General features: G+C 42.8%; 1 protein-coding gene across 2 annotated transcripts; it reads right to left on the reverse strand.

Moving 5' to 3' along the window:
* Positions 1 to 24,088, reverse strand: LOC106064785 (uncharacterized). 2 transcript variants are annotated; one of them, XM_056043481.1, is made up of 9 exons: positions 24,017 to 24,088; positions 22,452 to 22,545; positions 19,872 to 20,194; positions 17,092 to 17,237; positions 14,665 to 14,684; positions 13,125 to 13,137; positions 12,436 to 12,480; positions 1,442 to 1,468; positions 1 to 1,097 (listed from the first exon to the last, which is right to left on the reverse strand). In XM_056043481.1, exons 4-9 carry the CDS (start codon positions 17,138 to 17,140, stop codon positions 862 to 864), a joined length of 390 nt encoding a protein of 129 aa, XP_055899456.1. In that variant the 5' UTR covers positions 17,141 to 17,237; positions 19,872 to 20,194; positions 22,452 to 22,545; positions 24,017 to 24,088; the 3' UTR covers positions 1 to 861. The 2 variants fall into 2 exon arrangements, with proteins under 2 accessions (XP_055899456.1, XP_055899457.1); XM_056043482.1 differs by lacking the exon at positions 24,017 to 24,088 and adding an exon at positions 23,830 to 23,989.
* Positions 24,089 to 24,572: the final 484 nt, after the last annotated feature.

The following is a 24,572-nucleotide window of genomic DNA, read 5'->3' on the forward strand; positions in this document are numbered from 1 at the left end:
TTTCATTTTTAACGATTTAATTTCTTGTTGCAATGACTACAGTGTTAATCCTACAGATGATACAATGTATTCTCTAGCCAATGACTTAGTAGACATAAATGTTGAACTATTTGTCCATGATTGAGCATTGTCTGTTTCGTGATTCTTTATGTTTTAAAAACAGATTTATTGAACAAGACACAAGCAGATACAATGCTGACATTAGTTTCATATGTTACATATATCAAGTGCTTTGAGTTATATAAGCTACGTATAAATACTAAGGGATGTTCTGCGGCACTACGTCATGAAAATGTATGTGTATAGAGACAACACAAATTGTTAGTTGTTATTGTCAACTGAACAGTGAGTTGTTTTACGTAGATCTTGCGAGTTGTGTCGGCTCAAGGAAGATAACTCTTACAAATACAAGTAAAATAATGTTGTGACATTAACTTCCCTTTAATGACACTACGAACATTTGATATCTTTAATATAAAAGTTCTATTAAAAATGATATATTGAATATATAATAAACATTTTAGGACTATACAGTTGACATTAAAGATGATAGCCTAGATAAATCTTAAAGCTAATAATTGTACGGCTTAAAGATATAAAAATATATCACAATATGTCTACCTTTGTATATATACTCATAGGATGAAGTGGTGTTTTTTATTCTACTAATGAAAAGTAAAAATTATTAGAAGTATGTACACATGTTTTACTAATAATGTTAATATGTCGAGTAAACTATGTAGGGATGTTTGCATTGTATCATGGGATATTAGCAAAATGTTGGGATGATATTTGGCGGAAATGGCGTATCCCATGACTCCCCACTTCTTCAGACGCATCACGTGATTTGAAACTTCCGGTTCAATCAGACGATATTTGACTTGGAGCATCTTCGAGATAGACTTCCTCGTCCGATACCTTTCTAGGAGCTTCGGTGTGTGAGATTAGTGTTGACCTTCGTTTTGAAAATCGTCTGCTCATCTGTTTGTTTCTCAGGCGCATAAACTGGACGTAGTCGTCGGGGTCAAAGTCAAGGTCACTTGTGTCTACACATTTGTCAATGTCTCGCATTTTCCTCAAGGCCATAAGTTGAATTTCTGCAAAGTCGTTAGTATTAAGTACACTATCTGTCTATCTATCTATCTATCTATCTATCTATCTATCTATCTATCTATCTATCTATCTATCTATCTATCTATCAAGCAATATATCTATCTATCTATCTATCTATCTATCTATCTATCAAGCAATCAATCTATCTATATTATACGAATAAACTGTTGAACTAAACATAGGTTGTCTAACTAAATCTATACACGAGAAGGCCTATACATTTTTTATGAGTAGGTGTTATGTCTAAACATATTGTGTGATTATTATATCTAAACCTATTGAGTGATTATTATGTCTAAACCTATTGTGTGATTAGATTTAAACCTACCAGTTTCTTGAATAGAATGAATGCTCCCTGGAGAAAAACAAACAAATGTTATCTTATAAATACATTCCAGAGTTTCTATAAGGCTATTTACAATTGTCATTAAATTGTACACAATTAACCAGTGGCGGATCCAGGGAAGGGTGGGGGTAGGTTCGGTCGCTCCCCCACTCGTCGGGCCAATTTTTGTAGAGAAATCCTATCATTGGTATACCAATTCTTTACTTGTGTTAAAAATCTATACTAATTATTTTTATTTTAACCCATTTCTAGCTTATGTCCCCCCCACCCTCTTTAATATGTTGGCCGACTTGGTGCCCCTCTAGAATGTTGGCCGACTTGATGCCCCCTCTAGAATGTTGGCCGACTTGGTGCCCCCTCTAGAATGTTGGCCGACTTGATGCCCCCTCTAGAATGTTGGCCGACTTGATGCACCCTCTAGAATGTTGGCCGACTTGATGCCCCCTCTAGAATGTTGGCCGACTTGGTGCCCCCTCTAGAATGTTGGCCGACTTGGTGCCCCCTCTAGAATGTTGGCCGACTTGGTGCCCCCTCTAGAATGTTGGCCGACTTGGTGCCCCCTCTAGAATGTTGGCCGACTTGATGCCCCCTCTAGAATGTTGGCCGACTTGGTGCCCCCTCTAGAATGTTGGCCGACTTGATGCCCCCTCTAGAATGTTGACCGACTTGATGCACCCTCTAGAATGTTGGCCGACTTGGTGCCCCCTCTAGAATGTTGGCCGACTTGATGCCCCCTCTAGAATGTTGGCCGACTTGATGCACCCTCTAGAATGTTGGCCGACTTGGTGCCCCTCTAGAAAGTTGGCCGACTTGATGCACCCTCTAGAATGTTGGCCGACATGGTGCCCCTCTAGAATGTTGGCCGACTTGGTGCCCCCTCTAGAATGTTGGCCGACTTGATGCCCCCTCTAGAATGTTGGCCGACTTGGTGCCCCTCTAGAATGTTGGCCGACTTGATGCCCCCTCTAGAATGTTGGCCGACTTGATGCACCCTCTAGAATGTTGGACGACTTGATGCACCCTCTAGAATGTTGGCCGACTTGGTGCCCCTCTAGAATGTTGGCCGACTTGATGCCCCCTCTAGAATGTTGGACGACTTGATGCACCCTCTAGAATGTTGGCCGGCTTGATGCACCCTCTAGAATGTTGGCCGACTTGATGCACCCTCTAGAATGTTGGCCGACTTGATGCACCCTCTAGAATGTTGGCCGACTTGATGCACCCTCTAGAATGTTGGCCGACTTGGTGCCCCCTCTAGAATGTTGGCCGACTTGATGCCCCCTCTAGAATGTTGGCCGACTTGATGCACCCTCTAGAACGTTGGCCGACTTGGTGTCCCCTCTAGAATGTTGGCCGACTTGGTAACCCCTCTAGAATGTTGGCCGACTTGGTGCCCCCTCTAGAATGTTGGCCGACTTCATGCACCCTCTAGAATGTTGGCCGACTTGGTGCCCCCTCTAGAATGTTGGCCGACTTGATACACCCTCTAGAATATTGGCCGACTTGATGCCCCCTCTAGAATGTTGGCCGACTTGGTGCCCCCTCTAGAATGTTGGCCGACTTGGTGCCCCCTCTAGAATGTTGGCCGACTTGGTGCCCCCTCTAGAATGTTGGCCGACTTGATGCCCCCTCTAGAATGTTGGCCGACTTGATGCACCCTCTAGAATGTTGGCCGACTTGATGCCCCCTCTAGAATGTTGGCCGACTTGATGCCCCCTCTAGAATGTTGGCCGACTTGGTGCCCCCTCTAGAATGTTGGCCGACTTGATGCCCCCTCTAGAATGTTGGCCGACTTGATGCACCCTCTAGAATGTTGGCCGACTTGGTGCCCCCTCTAGAATGTTGGCCGACTTGATGCCCCCTCTAGAATGTTGGCCGACTTGATGCACCCTCTAGAATGTTGGCCGACTTGATGCCCCCTCTAGAATGTTGGCCGACTTGATGCCCCCTCTAGAATGTTGGCCGACTTGGTGCCCCCTCTAGAATGTTGGCCGACTTGATGCACCCTCTAGAATGTTGGCCGACTTGGTGCCCCTCTAGAATGTTGGCCGACTTGATGCACCCTCTAGAATGTTGGCCGACATGGTGCCCCTCTAGAATGTTGGCCGACTTGGTGCCCCCTCTAGAATGTTGGCCGACTTGATGCCCCCTCTAGAATGTTGGCCGACTTGGTACCCCTCTAGAATGTTGGCCGACTTGATGCCCCCTCTAGAATGTTGGCCGACTTGATGCACCCTCTAGAATGTTGGCCGACTTGATGCACCCTCTAGAATGTTGGCCGACTTGGTGCCCCTCTAGAATGTTGGCCGACTTGATGCCCCCTCTAGAATGTTGGACGACTTGATGCACCCTCTAGAATGTTGGCCGGCTTGATGCACCCTCTAGAATGTTGGCCGACTTGATGCATCCTCTAGAATGTTGGCCGACTTGATGCACCCTCTAGAATGTTGGCCGGCTTGATGCACCCTCTAGAATGTTGGCCGACTTGATGCCCCCTCTAGAATGTTGGCCGACTTGATGAACCCTCTAGAATGTTGGCCGACTTGGTGCCCCCTCTAGAATGTTGGCCGACTTGATGCCCCCTCTAGAATGTTGGCCGACTTGATGCACCCTCTAGAATGTTGGCCGACTTGATGCCCCCTCTAGAATGTTGGCCGACTTGATGCCCCCTCTAGAATGTTGGCCGACTTGGTGCCCCCTCTAGAATGTTGGCCGACTTGATGCACCCTCTAGAATGTTGGCCGACTTGGTGCCCCTCTAGAATGTTGGCCGACTTGATGCACCCTCTAGAATGTTGGCCGACATGGTGCCCCTCTAGAATGTTGGCCGACTTGGTGCCCCCTCTAGAATGTTGGCCGACTTGATGCCCCCTCTAGAATGTTGGCCGACTTGGTGCCCCTCTAGAATGTTGGCCGACTTGATGCCCCCTCTAGAATGTTGGCCGACTTGATGCACCCTCTAGAATGTTGGCCGACTTGATGCACCCTCTAGAATGTTGGCCGACTTGATGCACCCTCTAGAATGTTGGCCGGCTTGATGCACCCTCTAGAATGTTGGCCGACTTGATGCACCCTCTAGAATGTTGGCCGACTTGATGCACCCTCTAGAATGTTGGCCGACTTGATGCACCCTCTAGAATGTTGGCCGACTTGGTGCCCCCTCTAGAATGTTGGCCGACTTGATACACCCTCTAGAATATTGGCCGACTTGATGCCCCCTCTAGAATGTTGGCCGACTTGGTGCCCCCTCTAGAATGTTGGCCGACTTGGTGCCCCCTCTAGAATGTTGGCCGACTTGATGCCCCCTCTAGAATGTTGGCCGACTTGATGCCCCCTCTAGAATGTTGGCCGACTTGATGCCCCCTCTAGAATGTTGGCCGACTTGATGCCCCCTCTAGAATGTTGGCCGACCTGGTGCCCCTCTAGAATGTAGGCCGACTTGATGCACCCTCTAGAATGTTGGCCGACTTGGTGCCCCCTCTAGAATGTTGGCCGACTTGGTGCCCCCTCTAGAATGTTGGCCGACTTGATGCCCCCTCTAGAATGTTGGCCGACTTGACGCACCCTCTAGAATGTTGGCCGACTTGATGCACCCTCTAGAATGTTGGCCGACTTAATGCCCCCTCTAGAATGTTGGCCGACTTGGTGCCCCCTCTAGAATGTTGGCCGACTTGATGCCCCCTCTAGAATGTTGGCCGACTTGGTGCCCCCTCTAGAATGTTGGCCGACTTTATGCCCCCTCTAGAATGTTGGCCGACTTGATGCACCCTCTAGAATGTTGGCCGACTTGATGCCCCCTCTAGAATGTTGGCCGACTTGATGCACCCTCTAGAATGTTGGCCGACTTGATGCACCCTCTAGAATGTTGGCCGACTTGATGCACCCTCTAGAATGTTGGCCGACTTGATGCCCCCTCTAGAATGTTGGCCGACTTGGTGCCCCCTCTAGAATGTTGGCCGACTTGATGCACCCTCTAGAATGTTGGCCGACTTGGTGCCCCTCTAGAATGTTGGCCGACTTGATGCACCCTCTAGAATGTTGGCCGACATGGTGCCCCTCTAGAATGTTGGCCGACTTGATGCACCCTCTAGAATGTTGGCCGACTTGATGCACCCTCTAGAATGTTGGCCGACTTGGTGCCCCTCTAGAATGTTGGCCGACTTGATGCCCCCTCTAGAATGTTGGCCGACTTGATGCACCCTCTAGAATGTTGGCCGACTTGATGCACCCTCTAGAATGTTGGCCGACTTGATGCCATCTCTAGAATGTTGGCCGACTTGATGCCCCCTCTAGAATGTTGGCCGACTTGGTGCCCCCTCTAGAATGTTGGCCGACTTGGTGCACCCTCTAGAATGTTGGCCGACTTGGTGCCCCTCTAGAATGTTGGCCGACTTGATGCCCCTCTAGAATGTTTTCCGACTTGGTGCCTCCTCTAAAATGTTGGCGACTTGGTGCCCCCTCTAGAATGTTGGCCGACTTGGTGCCCCCTCTAGAATGTTGGCCGACTTGATGCACCCTCTAGAATGTTGGCCGACTTGATGCACCCTCTAGAATGTTGGCCGACTTGGTGCCCCCTCTAGAATGTTGGCCGACTTGATGCCCCCTCTAGAATGTTGGCCGACTTGGTGACCCCTCTAGAATGTTGGCCGACTTGGTGCCCCTCTAGAATGTTGGCCGACTTGGTGCCCCCTCTAGAATGTTGGCTGACTTGGTGCCCCCTCTAGAATGTTGGCCGACTTGGTGCCCCCTCTAGAATGTTGGCCGACTTGGTGCCCCCTCTAGAATGTTGGCCGACTTGGTGCCCCCTCTAGAATTTTGGCCGACTTGATGCACCCTCTAGAGTGTTGGCCGACTTGATGCACCCTCTAGAATGTTGGCCGACTTGGTGCCCCCTCTAGAATGTTGGCCGACTTGATGCCCCTCTAGAATGTTGGCCGACTTGGTGCCCCCTCTAGAATGTTGGCCGACTTGATGCACCCTCTAGAATGTTGGCCGACTTGATGCACCCTCTAGAATGTTGGCCGACTTGATGCACCCTCTAGAATGTTGGCCGACTTGGTGCCCCCTCTAGAATGTTGGCCGACTTGATGCCCCTCTAGAATGTTGGCCGACTTGGTGCCCCCTCTAGAATGTTGGCCGACTTGATGCACCCTCTAGAATGTTGGCCGACTTGATGCACCCTCTAGAATGTTGGCCGACTTGATGCACCCTCTAGAATGTTGGCCGACTTGATGCACCCTCTAGAATGTTGGCCGACTTGGTGCCCCCTCTAGAATGTTGGCCGACTTGATGCCCCCTCTAGAATGTTGGCCGACTTGGTGCCCCCTCTAGAATGTTGGCCGACTTGATGCCCCTCTAGAATGTTGGCCGACTTGATGCCCCCTCTAGAATGTTGGCCGACTTGATGCCCCCTCTAGAATGTTGGCCGACTTGGTGCCCCCTCTAGAATGTTGGCCGACTTGGTGCCCCCTCTAGAATGTTGGCCGACTTGGTGCCCCCTCTAGAACGTTGGCCGATTTGATGCACCCTCTAGAATGTTGGCCGACTTGGTGCCCCCTCTAGAATGTTGGCCGACTTGGTGCCCCCTCTAGACTGTTGGCCGACTTGGTGCCCCCTCTAGAATGTTGGCCGACTTGGTGCCCCCTCTAGAATGTTGGCGGATTATGTGATGGTTGGGGGGTGGGACGATTGCGTCTATTTTCATCAATCAGTGGGTTATCTTTTCTTTTCAAGGAGCACATTGTATGTGCAATGTAGTTAGAGGTTATAAATTCATGTTAGAATATTTCTCATGTAAAAATATTATTCAAAAGGTCCAAACGGTCAAATATCTAAAGATTGTTCCACCATCGTTTTGTTGGCGTCTTATGCTGAGTGAAACAGGCCGACTGCAAACAATCTCGTTGGACATGAAGATACTAGTAGGATCAATACGCCTAAAAGAATATAGTTACGCCCCTGGTGCCTCGAATGTCAGTCACACTTCAACCTTTTCCCCCCACTGTACTTATTGTACTTAATTTGACCTGCCTTTTTTAGTAAGATAAGATAAGATAAGATAATTTTATTGATCCAGTCAAAGGGAAATTCAGTTTGACTACAATTGACAACCTCAGCGTAACTACTGTACAATAACAATATAGATGAAAAATTCGAACAACATTCACACACGAAACACATACACATTCACAATCAGCGATTTATGAGTTTAACTTCTATGTACTTCTCGATGACGACAGCTGATCTTGTAACACTCTGACCGATAGTGGGATAAAGGAGTTTTTAAATGTTTATGTTTTAGTCCTCGTTCAGATCTTATGTAACAGTAGTTTAATGGGTGCAGGTTGTCTTTAAGAATCGTGAGTGTTTTGGAAATGCATCTTTCTTGAAAAAGCTTGCCACCGTATGTTCCCAGTTTAGATTAGTAAACAGGGTAATATTTTATTTTGCTTTAATCTATTATATAAATCCACATTTTAAAAGAAATGTTACATTTATATTTACACTTTACTGCTCCGACTTTTTTATCCAAAAATGGATTTGATGAAACCTTTTTTAGAATACTAGCGCTCTGTTTGTAAGTCTAAGAGGGAAAATCCGCCATTGTGACTTAGTCCATGCCCTACCCTATAACCTACAACTGATGGACCTAAGAAATGTTTGTATATTCTCCATACTAGGGTTTGTGGGCCATTTTGATTGAAATATGAAAGAGACACAATTTAAGGGGACTTGTAGAATTTGAGGGCTAGACAATTTTCTTCGCTATGAGGTAGCGTTGTAACACGGGCCATTTTGTTGATGGATTTGAAAGTGTTCAAGGCGGTATACACATAGACCAACTATTTTAACAGTAGCGTAGCATGGGTATCGGTAGAGCTATGCGCTTTTAGAAATCAAGGACAGCCGTTTCATTAGACTATACAATGGCCGAACTGATGGGCCTAAGAAGTGTTTGTGCATACCTTATAATAGGGGGGTGGGGGGGCCCTTTGTTTGTAGAATGAAAGAGACAAAAAATGACAGAATTTGAGGGCTAGAAAATTGTGTTGGGGGGGGGATGTTGTAATGCGGGCTATGAGTGTAAGAGTGTTCCGGGCAAACTAAACATATAGAGCAACTATTTAAACCGTAGCGTAGCGTATCAGCTAGTGTGTGTGTGTGTAAGAGTGAGATAAAAAAGAGAGAGAGAAAGAGAGAGCACGTATATTATGGCCGTGGCTGGGTGGGTGTGGGGGGGGGGTCGTGGATCAAAGTAACTGGTTAGTACTTTAGTACTCACTCGGGGTAGGGATGGAACAAATAGCCCGCACCCCAGTCCAAAAAGTCCGCCACCCCGTTCCACACAGGGGGCCGCCACCAGTTAGCTGTTAAGCTGGAGTGGCGGTCGTTACATGGAACAGTGACGGTTACAGTATAGGGATATATGAGGTGATCTCCCCATGGTTAGTGCTGCTCTCGGCCACTTTTAGCGAGTGGACCCAGGATCGGGGGCTGTGCCCTGTGTACGTGGTACGGTCTCTCATGCCGCTACTACTGGGAGCCCTCAGACAGGACAGGGGGTTGGACAACAGCATGTTCAGGCCTGGTTGTTGGATAAAAGCCTTTTTAACAATCAACTGGATAATGGCGCCCTCGTAGGCGTCGATTCCCTACTGGACTTCATTGAAGGTTAGTACTGGGTAGTTCCTGATAATGTACATTTCATGCTCTCTCTCTCTCTCTCTCTCTCTCTCTCTCTCTCTCTCTCTCTGTGTGTGTACACTATATTGTTATTATATTGTTATAATTTTATAGTAACTAAAACATAAAAGATGTACTATTTAGCATTAAAATGCTTGATTTTGTGTTTTCGGTGTTATAACATCATTTTTACCTTTAAGAATGTAAAAAAATAAACTTTTTAAAAATAATTAAAATAATTATTACCACGGGCCATTTTCTGCTAGCTTATACTGCCAGTGTGCATCTCATAAAATCTTTAGAATATGAAATTTTTCAAAAAATCTTTTTGCAATGTCTTAGTTGGACCACTACAAATTGATATTAAATAGAAAAAATATCTTTCAAGCAGTAATAAAGTGTTGGGGGTCAATGTGTTAAACAGCGCATTGTCTCCGTACTGTTAAATACTTACGCGACCACCTTTTGGGGCTCTGGGGCCGATCTCCTCACGCGTGTAAATGTCTTATCACGTGGGGCTCTGGGGCCGATCTCCTCACGCGTGTAAATGTCTTATCACGTGGGGCTCTGGGGCCGATCTCCTCACGCGTGTAAATGTCTTATCACGTGGGGCTCTGGGGCCGATCTCCTCACGCGTGTAAATGTCTTATCACGTGGGGCTCTGGGGCCGATCTCCTCACGCGTGTAAATGTCTTATCACGACAAAATTTAAAAAAAGGTCGAGTCCAATTAAGACAAATCGTTAAATATGTCTCATTCTGTCTCATTCTGTCTCATTCTGTCTCATTCTGTCTCATTCTGTCTCATTCTGTCTCATTCTAGAAGGCTTGAAACCACGTCGCTACCTGTGGGCAGTTTAGACAAAAATCTCGTTGCCACCTCACAGGTCTGATGTCATAACGAGACGTGGCAACTGCTTAGCTGGATAGATATGTCTATCTGGATAGATATGTTTAGCTGGATAGATATGTCTATCTGGATAGATATGTTTAGCTGGATAGATATGTTTAGCTGGATAGATATGTTTAGCTGGATAGATATGTCTAGCTGGATAGCTGGATGGCCAGCGTGACGTACGTAAAGCCTAATGACATGTTCTGTTAAAGACTTACAAAAACGTTAAAGTAACTCTGACGGAACATTCGAAACATTGTAAAACATTAATAATAATTGTATTTATAAAGCGCTGTTATTAAACAAAATGTAGGCTCAAGGCGCTGTAACAAAATTACAAACAAAAACACGAGAGGTAAAATGACAGTTAATCTAAAAAAGTTTTAAACAGATAGGTCTTAATGTTCTTCTTAAAAGTGGTGTAGCATGTTGTCTGTCTGAGATCAATGGGGAGTGAGTTCCAAACCTTTGGTCCGTGAACTGAAAAAGCCCGCAGACCGTAGCTTTTGAGGGAGAAACGTGGCACTACTAAAAGCGTTGAGTCCATTGAGCGCAGGGCTCTCTGGGGGACATATGGAGTAATCAGTTCGCTAAGGTATAGGGGCATTTCATTGTTATATATACACTGATGACAAAGTGTGGCGACCTGTAATCGATTCTCGCTTTCACGGGAAGCCAATGGAGCGTGCCCAAGAGCGTAGTAGCAGAATCTTGTCTAGTTTTTTTTAAGGACTATTCGAGCGGCGTTGTTCTGTATACGTTGCAGCTTGTCTATTTTGTCATCTGGTATACCTGCTAGCACGGCGTTGCAGTAGTCAATGCGGGAGAGTATGAATGCCACAGCTAGCGTTTTTGTTGACTCTGTTGTTAAATATGGTCGGATCTGGCCTAATCTGCGCAGCTGCAGATAAAGACCTTTGCAGAGCTGACTTATGTGTGGATCGAAAGATAGTGTTGAGTCGAAGAAAACTCCAAGATTCCGCACTACATGGACAAAAGGAACATGGCAGTTCGTGATAAAGAGAGAATCTGTGCTTTCAACTTTTGAGACATTTTACATACAAACATTTTACAAACACAAAACAGCAGCGCCGGACTTAACCATTGTGACCAAGAAGTCAAGGAAAGAGATTAAGTAATCTACTATGTATATTAATGTAAATAGCAGGGCCATACTTAACCATTGTGGGGCCCTATGCGAAACGGATTTCGCGGGGCCAAGTTTGGTTAGGGAAGCGGACAATAAGTGAAATTTAAGAGTTTGTATTAGAAAGTAAATTCGTCTATGCATTTTATCCATTCTTAACTACGTACAGAATTACTTTACGAACATTGCGTGTAGCAAAGTCATAGAGTATATCATAATAATTCTGTTTCCTACATAGATCACGCTTAATAGCAAGAATTACCAATTATTTCAATCTATCTTTGAGAATTGTTGACCTCAAGTAATTCTTCATTAGTTTGAGGCGCGAGAAGCTTCTTTCACCAGTTATATTTTAAGGACTTTTTCGTATTATTTACGATTTTGGGAGATTTCCAGGAGCTCCTGGTAAATCGACAGGAGGGCGCGGGAAATCTGTTTTAAGTTATAAAATGGTTTAATTTAACTATTTATACACCTTGAATTAGCGCGGGTCCTATGAAAGTGCGGGTCCTATGAAAGTGAGGGTCCTATGAATCTATATATATAATTCTCTTCTTTGCTCAAGAGTTTGGACGAGAATAAGAAGTAAAGGAAAGATCACTATTTTATTTCTGCGGATAGAGTTATCCCACAAACTTTACGAGCCTTGCGTAAAGCGAAGTCTTACAGTATATAAAGAAAATTTGATTTCCTACATAGATAACGCTCAATAGCAACAGTTAATAAATTTTTCAATCTATCTACGAGAATTGTTGAACTAAAGTAATTCTTCATTAGTTTGAGGCGCGAGAAGCTTCTTTCACCAGAGTACACAATTACGGCTAATGCATAATGCCATTTTTATTTATCGCCCGTTGGATTGGCGTTTTCCATATTGAATGACACCCCAAAATGGCAAATGTTTGTCTATATATTTCATGAGATTTGTATGAGTTTTCAAAATATTTTTAATAATTTCTGGAGATTTCCATGACTTTTTCATATATTTTGCAATGTCAGGAGATTTCCAGGAGCTCCTGGTAAATCAGGCTGCCGCGAGAAATTTGTTATAAGTTATAAAATAGTTTAATTTAATAATTTACACATAGAATAAATCCGGGTCCTATGAAAGTGTTGGGCCCACTGCGGTCGGATAGGCTGCTGTGGCCTATGGCCGGCCCTGCAAAATAGCGGCGTATGCTACGCCGCCGGTCGACTAGTATAAAATATTGTGTTTGTGGTCGTAGAAGTAGAGTTAGTAGACCATTACTTACCAAATTTCTTGACAGTATTTTTGTTTGTGGCTTTCTTCCGGTCACCTGACAAGTAGAAACACAAAGGTAGATGCAAGTAGAGAAACCTTACAAGTGAATTACTAGGTCAGTGAGCTACCAGTACAAAGTAGTCGACATTCAGATGTATAGGATGTTGTAAGTGTTATCCTGATTCACCACAGCATCAGGTCGCCAAACTCGCCATCTAACCCTAACCTCTTACCATCACTACTCTTTAGTTTTCAAGTTGGCTGGCATTTAGTTGTTCACTGAGTAAATATCTACTTACAACATAAAATGTGGCTCATTACAACAACTAGTTATTTTAGAACTTCAAGCAAACGATTTTATAATAAAAAAAAGATTGTTTAAGAGAGTTTGTGGTTTCAAATAAAACTCATTGGCAGCTACTATGGGTCTTCTGGATTCGCTATTTGGTAAGAAAATCAGGTAAATGTAAAAACGTGGTTCACAAATGTCTCAAATATTAGCAGCTCTAAATGGGAAGTAAGCTCTGATGTGTCAAAGATTTCGACCAGACTGACGGAGTGACATAAGCTCGGTAAAAAAAAAAAAAAAAAAAAATTCCAATAAGTAAATGGAACACAGAAACCACAATCTGATGTAACAAATACAACAGAGGAATATCAAACTGAAATGAACCAATCTAAACAAAACAAAATCCATACCCAGTTTCAAAATCTGCAAAGAAACATTACATACATTTGCTTTGGATATTTATTAGTATAATACAAGCAATGGATTCTTCCAATCTAATTAATCTTAAATTTAAGGCGTCTTAACGCTACAATAAAGTAATAGTAGTCAAGTATTATTAGTCAGGTATTATTAGTCAGGTATTATTAGTCAAGTATTATTAGTCAGGTATTATTAGTGAAGTATTATTAGTCAGGTATTATTAGTCAAGTAATATTAGTCAAGTATTATTAGTCAGGTATTATTAGTCAAGTATTATTAGTCAAGTATTATTAGTGAAGTATTATTAATCAAGTATTATTAGTCAAGTATTATTAGTCAAGTAAATGTTACTGTTTAGTGCCACCCAATCATGTTTTATGTGGACATGTCAAAAGAGAAGGTTGTATGTAAAACTATGTTTCAGAGAGTTTCACGATGCCTGAACTTTAATACTGCCAACTAAAAAAATGTACATTTGGAAATAACTAATACTAAATCCTAGAACTTATGTTTGAACACCTCCATCTCAAACCTCCCTCCTCTTTGACAGCGGTATAGCTCACTCAGTTCAGCAACCAACTTGAAGAGTATACCTAGCTATGGTGTCACACTGGACTGCACATCGCGGCTAGGGCTAGAAAGAGGTCAAAGAATGGACATGTTGGTCTGGCCAGAGGAACTAATTGGAGCTCATTTTTGTGTGTAGAAATAAATGAGTGATTCAGTAAAAGTTCTAATGAAAAGTGTTATGGTGTGTGTGTGTGCTTCTATGGTGACGGTGGGAAGAGGTTAACGATTGGTTATGAATGATGCAACATAGGTGGTATTGTCGTCACTAGGGGAGACGGCTTTAGAACGTAAGACTGAAAGGTTGTGTTATTTTAGTGAGTGAGATTTTGTTAAAGGATACTTAAGTCTACTACATCTATTTCATCACAAGTTGATTTTGTCTATATTATAAATAAAGTTCTATTTAGTTTTTAGTCATTCAAGTTATTAGAAGTTTTATTAGTTAAGATACATTTCGCCTTCAACGGTTTAGTTGTGTACCAGAAGTTTGGTGCTACAAGCTAACAACCAGTAACAACAAAGAGTTAAATGAGTGACTCAGTCAAAGGTCAAAGGGAAGTTTATACTCGAAGTTTATTTGTAAGAAGATCAAAGTAAAAGGAGACAAGGTGTCAGGTCGTTGGTCATTGGATCAGTATTTATGGATTATAGTTATCGGTCATTATTCAGTATTCACTGGTCTGTTTAATATCGATAGTTTGTGTCACTCAAGCTACTTAGAATACTTGTTTGATTTATACAAGTGATTTATATTAGTCGCGGATTTGTGTTAATTGTTGGAGGATTTTGTCATTGCTTTGAGTTTGATGAGATTAACGAGTTGTTTTAAGTTTCTTCGATGTGTAGCCCATGGATAGTGTGGTCAACACAACTCTTGACGAACATTTCCGACAAGTCTTCAATCTCTAAACTTGAAAGGCGAATGTAAACGTGTCACTCATTTTCTAATTGTGTACTTACAGTCTTGTCCACTGCTCCCCCTGTGGATGTACAAATGGAACAGTTGGGAGATGATAGATCCAATCTGTGTGTAGAAAGTAGCATGACTTAGAAGATAGTAGAGACTAACTTGAGCAATCTTAACAGATCATGTTTAGGTCCTGAACTAATCAAGGACGAACGTATAAGGAGCGACAGGATAACTTTAAAAAAAAAAGGGTTTCGGTCAAAAGGCAACAGAGGCAGTGGCGTAGATAGGGTGGGGCGAGAATTTGAAAATCACTCCTGGCGCCCACTTGAGGGGGCCCCCTAATGAGTGTTCGACATTTTTTTATATTAAATATTACGCCAAAGGCCGGGGCCCCCAAAGGGGTCAAGCCCCGTGCCCACAAATGATGGCAACTCCACATTTATTATATCTCTTAGTACGGTAGGTATTATTTCTCTTTTTCGATATCAAATCAAATAATTAAATACCACTAAAAAATTAACAAATTGTTTTTTTTTTCAATTGATTCATGTTTTTTAAGGTACAATAAATAGTTGTATTAAGTCTTATCTTGATCCGAGAATGGGTGCTGGAGAAATAGCGTCTACTGAAATTGTACCAAACAGACTGTCAGGGTGAGTTGATATAAGCTTTATAAAACCAACACTTTGCTTGATGCTTGACAAATCATCACAAGTTGTGTGGCTTTTCATTAGTTGTGAGGGTGTTCACTAGTTATGTGACTGTTCACTAGTTATGTGACTGTTCACTAGTTATGTGACTGTTCACTAGTTATTTGTTGTTCACTAGTTGTGCACACATTCTACTAAATCGGCTCATGCAACACCTAGAACATGGTCTACTCCCAGAAAGCCAGTGCGGCTTCAGAAAAGAGCGTGGAACCATAGACATGATCTTTGCGGCAAGGCAGCTTCAGGAAAAATGCCAAAGAACAAAATGCTGAACTCTTCTCAATAGATGTCGACTTAACAAATGCATTGGACACTGTTAGTAGAGAAGGACTCTGGAAGATTATGTCAAAGTATGGATATCCACAAAAATTCATAACCATGGTGAGACTATTTCATGATGGCATAAAGGCTCGTGTCCAAGAAAGTGGAGAACCTTCAGAGCCCTTTGAAGTATCAAATGGGGTAAAACAAGGCTGTGTCCTAGCACCTACACTGTTCAGTATCATGTTCTCCGCTATGCTGACAGATGCATTCACAAATAGAGAAAACAACGGGATAAATATAACATACAGATTTGATGGTGGCCTATTCAACCCGAGGCGGGTCAAAGCAAAATCAAAAATAAAATCAACAGTAATCAGGGACTTGCTATTTGCTGACGATTGTGCCCTAAATGCCCACTCTGAAAATGATCTGCAGAGCATCGCAAGTGACTTCTCAACAGCATGCTCAGACTTTGGCCTTATCATTAACACAAAAGAGACTAAAGTCTTATATTTGCCCGCACCGGGGAAAGCCTACTAGGATCCAAGCATCAAGATAAATGGACATGATATAAAGGCAGTGGACAGATTCACATATCTTGGCAGCACACTCTCCAGAAACGGAAAGATCGATAATGAAATCGACCTGCGTATCGCCAAGGCCATTGCATCCTATGGCAGACTGTCTAAAAATGTCTGGAACAGACGAGGTATCACCTCAAATACAAAGCTAGGGATCTATCGAGCTGTCATCCTCCCAACATTGCTCAATGCCTCAGAAACGTGGACAGTGTACAGAAATCATGCAAAGAAACTGAACCACTACCACATGACATGTCTAAGAAAAATACTGAATGTCAAATGGCAAAACAAAATATCAGATACTGAAGTCCTTCGAAGAGCGGGTCTGCAAAGCATCCACACAATCCTGGTGCAGTCCCAGCTGCGATGGGTAGGACACGTCTGCAGAATGGAAGACCGCCGCATCCCTAAACGACTCTTGTATGGCCAACTAAGCGAAGGAAAGCGCTCGCAAGGCGGTAAAGAAAATGCTTCAAGGAACCCTAAAAGCTTCTCTGAAGGCGTGCAGCATAGACTCAGCCACCTGGGAGACAGAGGCACATGACAGAGAATCATGGCGTCGCGCTGTAAAAACTGGCGCACATGTTGCTGAGGAAAAGAGAACAACGCTGGCAGAAGAAAAACGCCAGAGAAGAAAAGCAAGGCCAATGACACTAGCTCCAGCTGGAATAAACTTGCCCAGTGTGCGGCCGAACATTCCGGGCTCACATAGGTCTCACCAGCCATATGAAGAGGCACAAAACCCCAGTGCAAAGCTCTCAGCCCTCTGGATGACAAAGTGGTCTTCATCGAACCACGATGGACGAACTATAGTTGTGTGGGTGTTCACTAATTGTGTGACTGTTCACTAGTTATTTGGTTGTTCACTAGTTGTTTGGATATTCACTAATTGTATGGCTGTTCTTAATGTTAATCGACTTACATTCACTGCTGGACTTTAGAATTCTGCCATGCCCCCAGCGTTCAGCCATCACCTTCCATTTCTAATCTGTCTGAGAAGACATATCTCTCACATGTCTCAGTACTAGCTGTGTCTTGAACACATCACGGAGATCCACAGCGTCATATCTGCAGTAGATAGATTCTTACAGACACCTATTCGATGCACTCAGCGTGTAACAAAACCAACCTACCAACCAGCCAACCTACCTAATTACCTTACCACCTACCTACCTACTATGAATCATCAACTAGAAACCATGTCATAGAAATAATGGTCGGGATGATGTCACCCAGTCCCCCTCTTCCCATGATGTGTTGAAGACATCTAAGTCTCTCCGACCACTTCTTTCAAAGGCGGCGCCTCTGCTCCATAATGGGCATACGCTGGCAAGACTATCTTAGAAAATTAAAAATTATTATGTTCTGCTTGTGACAGGTTTGGGAAAGTGACGTGTGTTTGGCGCGTTTAATGTCTAGGGGATGATTATTTTTGACATGATTACACACCAACCCGTCAGCATATAAATCGGGAGCAGGCACGCAACGAGACAAGCAATGAAAGAAAGATACAAAGTTAAAAATGAGGAATATTTATTTACATAAATATTTACATAAAAGAATAAAAAGGGGGAGGGTTTGTATCTATCTCTAATTGATACTAATTTTGATCATCACTCTTGCACTTAATAAGAGAGAATGTCACTTTGTCTTCTGAACTTAGCTGCTTGTCCTGTTGATGTCGCAGCTGGCTGTGATCCTGGCTTGGGGTTCTGCAGCTGGAGGTGGCGCTCCAGCGGGTAGAGGGACGCTGGTGATACAGTTCTTGTGGAGTCTCAATCTGTTCGGATATCTGTAGTGGGCACAGTAGGGCGGGTGGCCGGCTACCGTGGGCACAAGGCTACTGCGGGCAGAGCTGATCTGCGGTGGGCAGCGTAGTTGACAGGATAAGTCCAGTGAGTTGCAGAGGGTTTGGCGTAGCTATGACGTCTCGCTCAGATCTGGGTCTATAGGGACGTCGCACCTAATAAGTTGACAGGTGGGCTGTTGAATAGGCGGGCAAATAGATCCGATAGCGCCAAGTAGTAGAGTTGAGTATATCCACGTAGGCAGAAGATGATACTCAACAGCAAGTGGCAAGTGATCCGATGAATAGGCAGATAATGCCAAATGAATAGGCAGGTAAATAGGCAGACACCTGAGGGAGGCTGCGGATAAATAAAGACAAGTTAGGACATGTCTCTCATGCATCTTATCGATGCCCTCGACTGAGGTGCATTCGTCAGATTGGTAAAATTGCTTTAGAGCACAATGGGGAGATGATGACAAATGGGATATGGAAAAACAGATGGCAGATAGTAGCAATATAAAAACGTACACAAAAGTGGAAATAATAATATAAAAATGTACACAAAAGGGGAAATAATAATATAAAAATGTATAACACAAGTTGGATTAAAAAAAAGGGTGGGGGGAATGGGCGATGGTCAGCGACCATGACGGTTTGTTTACATACGACCGTCGGCCGAGAACAATGGAGCGCGCTTGAATGGAGAGGGTGTCCGTTCAAGAGGCGCAACTCTCGATAAAGTAAAATGACTACAGGGGAGATAATTCATATCCCTTTTCTAGACGCAGTATTAGTGCGCTAGTAAAATTATCAAGGCGGTCAGCCGAGATAAAGGAAATAAAATAAGATGTACAAATATATACATGGTTGCATCAACGATCAATTGAGCAACGTAGCCTTAATAGATTAATGCAATACTTAAATACATACATAGGACATGTTTGTGTTTTCTACTTACGGCAGTGAGAAATACAATGCACTAATTAAATATAAATGAAATAATAAAATACACATGATAATATCCAGTGAAAAATATGCACAAAGTAATTAAGTGGAACTTGTGATTAAGTTCGGTTTACCACCAGGTATTCCTCTAGGAGTAAGAATAAATGATATAGTCCAGACTCGATTGACAGCGATAGAGAAATAAGAGGGTCTGGCTTGATTTAATCTATCTTATATATAGGCCTGGAAAATGTGGGCGGAAACAGGAAATGTCCTAGGCTTAAGATTTATCTTACACGTGGGTGAAGTCCGACAAGAGTCGCACCTTGGAGCGTCACGAGGCGTGTTGACCCTAGTAATCTTTTTGATCAAAGAGAGATGTGGGAGGGGGGGGGGAGAAAGATTGACTTGCATTCCACCCAAGGTGGGGTCAACTGCGACCGTCAGACATCAAAGAGACTGTGTGTTTATCTTTACCCCGGTCAAGGGAGAGAAGTGAAAGCCTTGGTCTAGTTGTCCCAAGGTGGTGGACTCAGTCTAGCCTGGAAAGGGAAAGATGGGGCGGGTGAAGAAATTGGGGATAGGACGGGGAAATAAATAAAATAAATAAATAATAAATAATAATAATTAATGCTGTGATAAATTTGAGTGACTCTGACAGCAAGCTTTTGACTTGTCACACTGCTGAAGGCCGATGTGGACAGTATGGAAGCATTGGACATCTCGGCTGTCTGGACACACATGGGGGGGGGGGGTGACCGCAAGGCAAAATCAGGAGATAGTACCAGAAGTTTTCCAGTCCGATCAAATCCAATCGATATTCTAATCGTCTGACTCCAGACACAGGTCACATACTTATGTCAAAGATTAGTAAAAGTATTACTTATTAAAGTAAAAGGTCACTTCATGAAGTACATAGTCACATTTTGAATTCAAAGGTCATTCACTGAAGAAAAAAGGTCACTTACGGAAGTAACATGTCATCTTGATCTTTAGAATCAGAACGTTGCGCCTCGTTCTCGACACCTGGAATGTGACTTTGAGAATCCGGTAGAACAAATTTAGCGACTTCTCCATGAGACACGCGCTGGTCTGGCAGCTCCAGTTCTAACTCTTTCGCGACTTCATTGCTGTCCGCCTCCACGATGTCGTTGTGGTGCAGCTGAGCGTGTTGGACATTGCCCTCATCAGCATGCTCAAAACTTCCTATGGCACCGATATTCCCCTTGGTCTTGGATGGACTGGTAAAGGAAGGTTGGTTGATCACAATGTCTGGCATTAGCAGCTCTTCCTGCAGAGACATTGCAAGCAGGAGTCATATTAAAAGAGTTCTTCAAGAGTTCACTTACAATACCCCAATGGATCGTGTCCACATAATTGGTAAGGATTTAATGACATCACAGAAGTATAAAATGAATTGATATAAAAGGATACACTAGTCGTATAGGACAATAGTATTTACTCTGTACCATTCGAAGCATATATATATATATATATATATATATATATATATTGTTGTAACTCTCTAGGTTAGGCACTCAACGAATAGGCATGCAACTCAACACAGTGTAACAGGAGATAAATACAAGTGTTTATTCACTAGGACAAACACATAGCATCCTTCATCTTCCTCAGAGTCTTTCTACTAATTTACCAGTCCTTTAGACAGCAACCCGAATGTGGACCAACGACAGCCTTCCCCGCTTCGCTCCAGGTCCCTTCTACAACCTTCAGGCAGCACCAAAAGCTGGCTTCTTAGTTTCCAAACATTCAGAGTCTTCACAATCCCTGATGCAATGTTATTCTCTCCGTTCTAGTCTCTTCCTGTTTTCGTTCACTAGTGCGCTAGTGCGCACCTCAAGCACTGGTGCAAGGCAGGGTTACAACAATATATATGCATAGCTCCTCGGAGTCCTCCTTCAGGATCGAACATTTCTCATATCTTATGAACTCGAAGGTGACTGTAAAGTCTAATCCTTGCTTTAAAAAGCCTGCCGCATAAGTGGCAAGGGTAGAATTGGTCAGTTTCAGTTAGGCCTGCTTCTTCTCTCAGCTTTTCGTTGCTTTGGCGCTCTTTCACGCTGGCCACTCTCCTTGCTTCATATCTCATGACTCTGTGACTCACAGTTTAACGCCTTGAGGAGCGATCGAGAGCGCTTCCCAGACGTGAATGGCAATATCAGACTCCTTGAAGGAGCTCTTAATGGTGTCATTATAGCGCTTGTATTGACCTCCCTGACAGCGCTTTCCTGAAAACAGCTCCCTCTGCAGAAGTCGTTTGGGAAGGCGAGTGTCTGGCATGCAGACTACATGCCCCGCTCATCGAAATAGGGACCTTTTTACTGTGGCATTGATACTGTTCATGTCAGATTTCAGTATCTGGCATGTGGTCAGACCAATGCATCTTATGAATTTTCCTTAGACAGCGTAGGTGGAAGGAGCTTAGCTTTTTGATGTGGCGCGAATATAAGGACTCTGATGCATGAGTGACGGGAGCAGTACCGCACGTTCAAACCCTATACAATAATAGAACGTAGAGGCACGCTAGAACATCCGCTACAAAAAAAAGGGCCTTACGAAAATTAAATGAATACTAAGTGTAATGGAATCATTTCAAAATGAAATACACTTTCAAATAAAAATTAAACTAGAAACTATCAGAGAAAAAAAGTCTCCACATGCTACACTTTATGAAAGCAACTGTAAACCCTAGAAAATGATCTCTCATGTGTGAGACACAATCATTAGTGAATAAGAACATGTGTGGCATCAGGATGACTTCAACTACGGATGTTACTCTCTAGATAGTCACGGATGACTTCAACTACGGATGTTATTCTCTAGATAGTCACTGATGACTTCAACTACGGATGTTACTCTCTAGATAGTCACTGATGACTTCAACTACGGATGTTACTCTCTGGATAGTCACGGATGACTTCAACTACGGATGTTACTCTCTAGATAGTCACGGATGACTTCAACTACGGATGTTACTCTCTAGATAGTCACGGATGACTTCAACTACGGATGTTACTCTCTGGATAGTCACGGATGACTTCAACTACGGATGTTACTCTCTGGATAGTCACGGATGACTTCAACTACGGATGTTACTCTCTGGATAGTCACGGATGACTTCAACTACGGATGTTACTCTCTGGATAGTCACGGATGACTTCAACTGCGGATGTTACTCTCTAGATAGTCACGGATGACTTCAACTACGGATGTTACTCTCTAGATAGTCACGGATGACTTCAACTACGGATGTTACTCTCTAGACAGTCACGGATGACTTCAACTACGGATGTTACTCTCTAGATAGTCACGGATGACTTCAACTACGGATGTTACTCTCTAGATAGTCACTGTCTTGTCTTTGGAACGTTTGAAAGAAACTTGGTGGATTTTTTTTTCTTCGGAAATTTAATAAATTCAATATTTTTGTTCAATTTATCTGTCGAATAACTCAAATGTTAAAATTTCTCATTTGTGATTCTGGTCAAAACAAAGTTCATGGTGTTGGTGGAGTCTTTGTTACTTACTTTGATTTCAGAATAATGCGCTTGGAGTACTGATGAACTGGAGGACTTTTCTTTCCCCATGGTGACACAGCGGCGATGGCCAGTGACCAAAGGTCTTTGTCAAAAAAATAGAGAAATCTATTTGTTTACGTATTTTAGAGCTCGTCATATTATTTAAAAAAAAAAAAGATTAAATAAAAACAAACTAGAGGGGAAGATACAGTGAATGCCGAGCAAACCTTGAAGACATTAAGATCGATTTAAATAAAATCTTTTAATAGCAACTGATGGAGCCAGAAGTATGACTGAAAAAATAAAAGGGTAACAACGATTCCTGGAAGTGTGACTGGAAGCAAAAATAAACCGCAAAATTCTTACGTTTCACTACATAATACACAGAGAAACGCTTTGTCTCCAAACATTTCCGGCCGAAAATGTTGAGGTCGTGAATTTGGTAATAAGACTGTGGACAGTATCTTGTTAAAAGCACTTTACCAGCGTCAGTTTCAAGAATTCTTTAACGAAATGGAGACTACTTGGTATTCATCTTACTACTACTCTCTTACTGCCCAATCAAGTGCGATGACTTTCTAAAGATAAGATGTTGAAACGTTTTAGAGAGCAAGGGGCCATATACAGGAGGTTAACATTATAGTGGATATAAAAACTAAATTTAAATGAGTTGAAGCTACAACATCCAGTAAAGGGAAATCCAGCATATGTTTTGGTAGAAGAATTGGTTTGTTTTGAAGAGAAAAAAAATATTTTTGCAGAAGTTATTCAGAATGGTAAATTACTTCCCCTTCACGCTCTAGAGTAATATCGCAATAAAACCAGTGCAACTGTTAACATAAACTACTTCAGCACAGTTAGAAGACAATTAAAGATCAATTGACTGAAGGTTTGAGCAATTCAAAACAATTCTAACTATTCTAACCATTCTAACTAGCACTTATAGTAAATCCTCTCAACACAACTAGTAACGAAATCCACATTTATCCATTTGAGATTGATACTGAATCTCTAGAAATGCAACTGAAATGCAACTGATTGATTTAAAAAGTAAAGCTTTGTGAGGTTTACAGAGAGGAAAATCAAGCTGGAAGAGGTCCAGAAATGTATGATTTCATTTCGGTGTGTGTGTGTGGGGGGGGGGACCCCCATGGCTACGCCTATGAGTGCAGGGTCAAGTTTGACATCCAGTACGCGCCTGATTACGAAAGATCTAGATTCTGTTATACATCTAGTCCTGTTTTACATTTCTTATCTAGTCATCTTTATGTAGACGATGTACACCTAGATGTAGATAGATCTATAAAGTCTAGATCTAAATTTAATTTAAGCTAGAAATTCTAAATCTAGATCTATATTCATAAATTCATAATAATAGTGTTAATACAATTAAAATTGTTCTAGACATCTAGATGTTAAATTCTAGATCTATTGCTTTTTTATTTCTACAAGTAGAGCAAAATAATCAGTTTCAGTTGAAGTAATGTTGTCTAGATCTAGATCTAAGTGAGGATCACTTGTGGGTGTTACACATAAATTCTAATCAGACTAACTATAATTTACTTGGACCTAACCTTGTGAGGCTGAAATGTTGTTACTGATTTCTTTTTTCTGATTTAATTTTGTTCTTGCTTTTATTGAGGCCCCAATCTGATGACGTCATTTAAATTGGCTTTTTGGTGAGTATTCTTATGTCTCTTTTAGTCACATTGACCGAGTAGGCTGTGAGTTTTTTTATCATGCTCTGTCTACAATATAAAATGTAGAAATAGGTGGTTTCAGTGTTGGGACAAGTCCCAAAAAGCCCGCCGACCCTGGGAGCGCATGAGGCGCCCTGACCGCTCTTTCCCGTGGTGAAGGCTGTTCAGGCATGAGCACGCTTCTATAGCACAGTGCAGGACAGACCACTGTCCTGTTGGCTCATATTTCTCACATCTATGACCTAACTTTGACTCAAGATGCCCCTCCGTCTCGACAGGTCTGGGAAACCAAAAATTCTCGACCTGTATGGTGACATGTATGCACTGCGTATAACAGCAAGGTTTCTGTCCAGGACTTTTGCAAGAGAGGAAGTAAGCTTGTCAAGCTCTCACTCAAAAGGAGTTTGATGATGGAGATGACTTGCATCGT

This window comes from Biomphalaria glabrata, chromosome 10, assembly GCF_947242115.1.
Source record: "Biomphalaria glabrata chromosome 10, xgBioGlab47.1, whole genome shotgun sequence".
Classification (NCBI taxonomy): domain Eukaryota; kingdom Metazoa; phylum Mollusca; class Gastropoda; family Planorbidae; genus Biomphalaria; species Biomphalaria glabrata.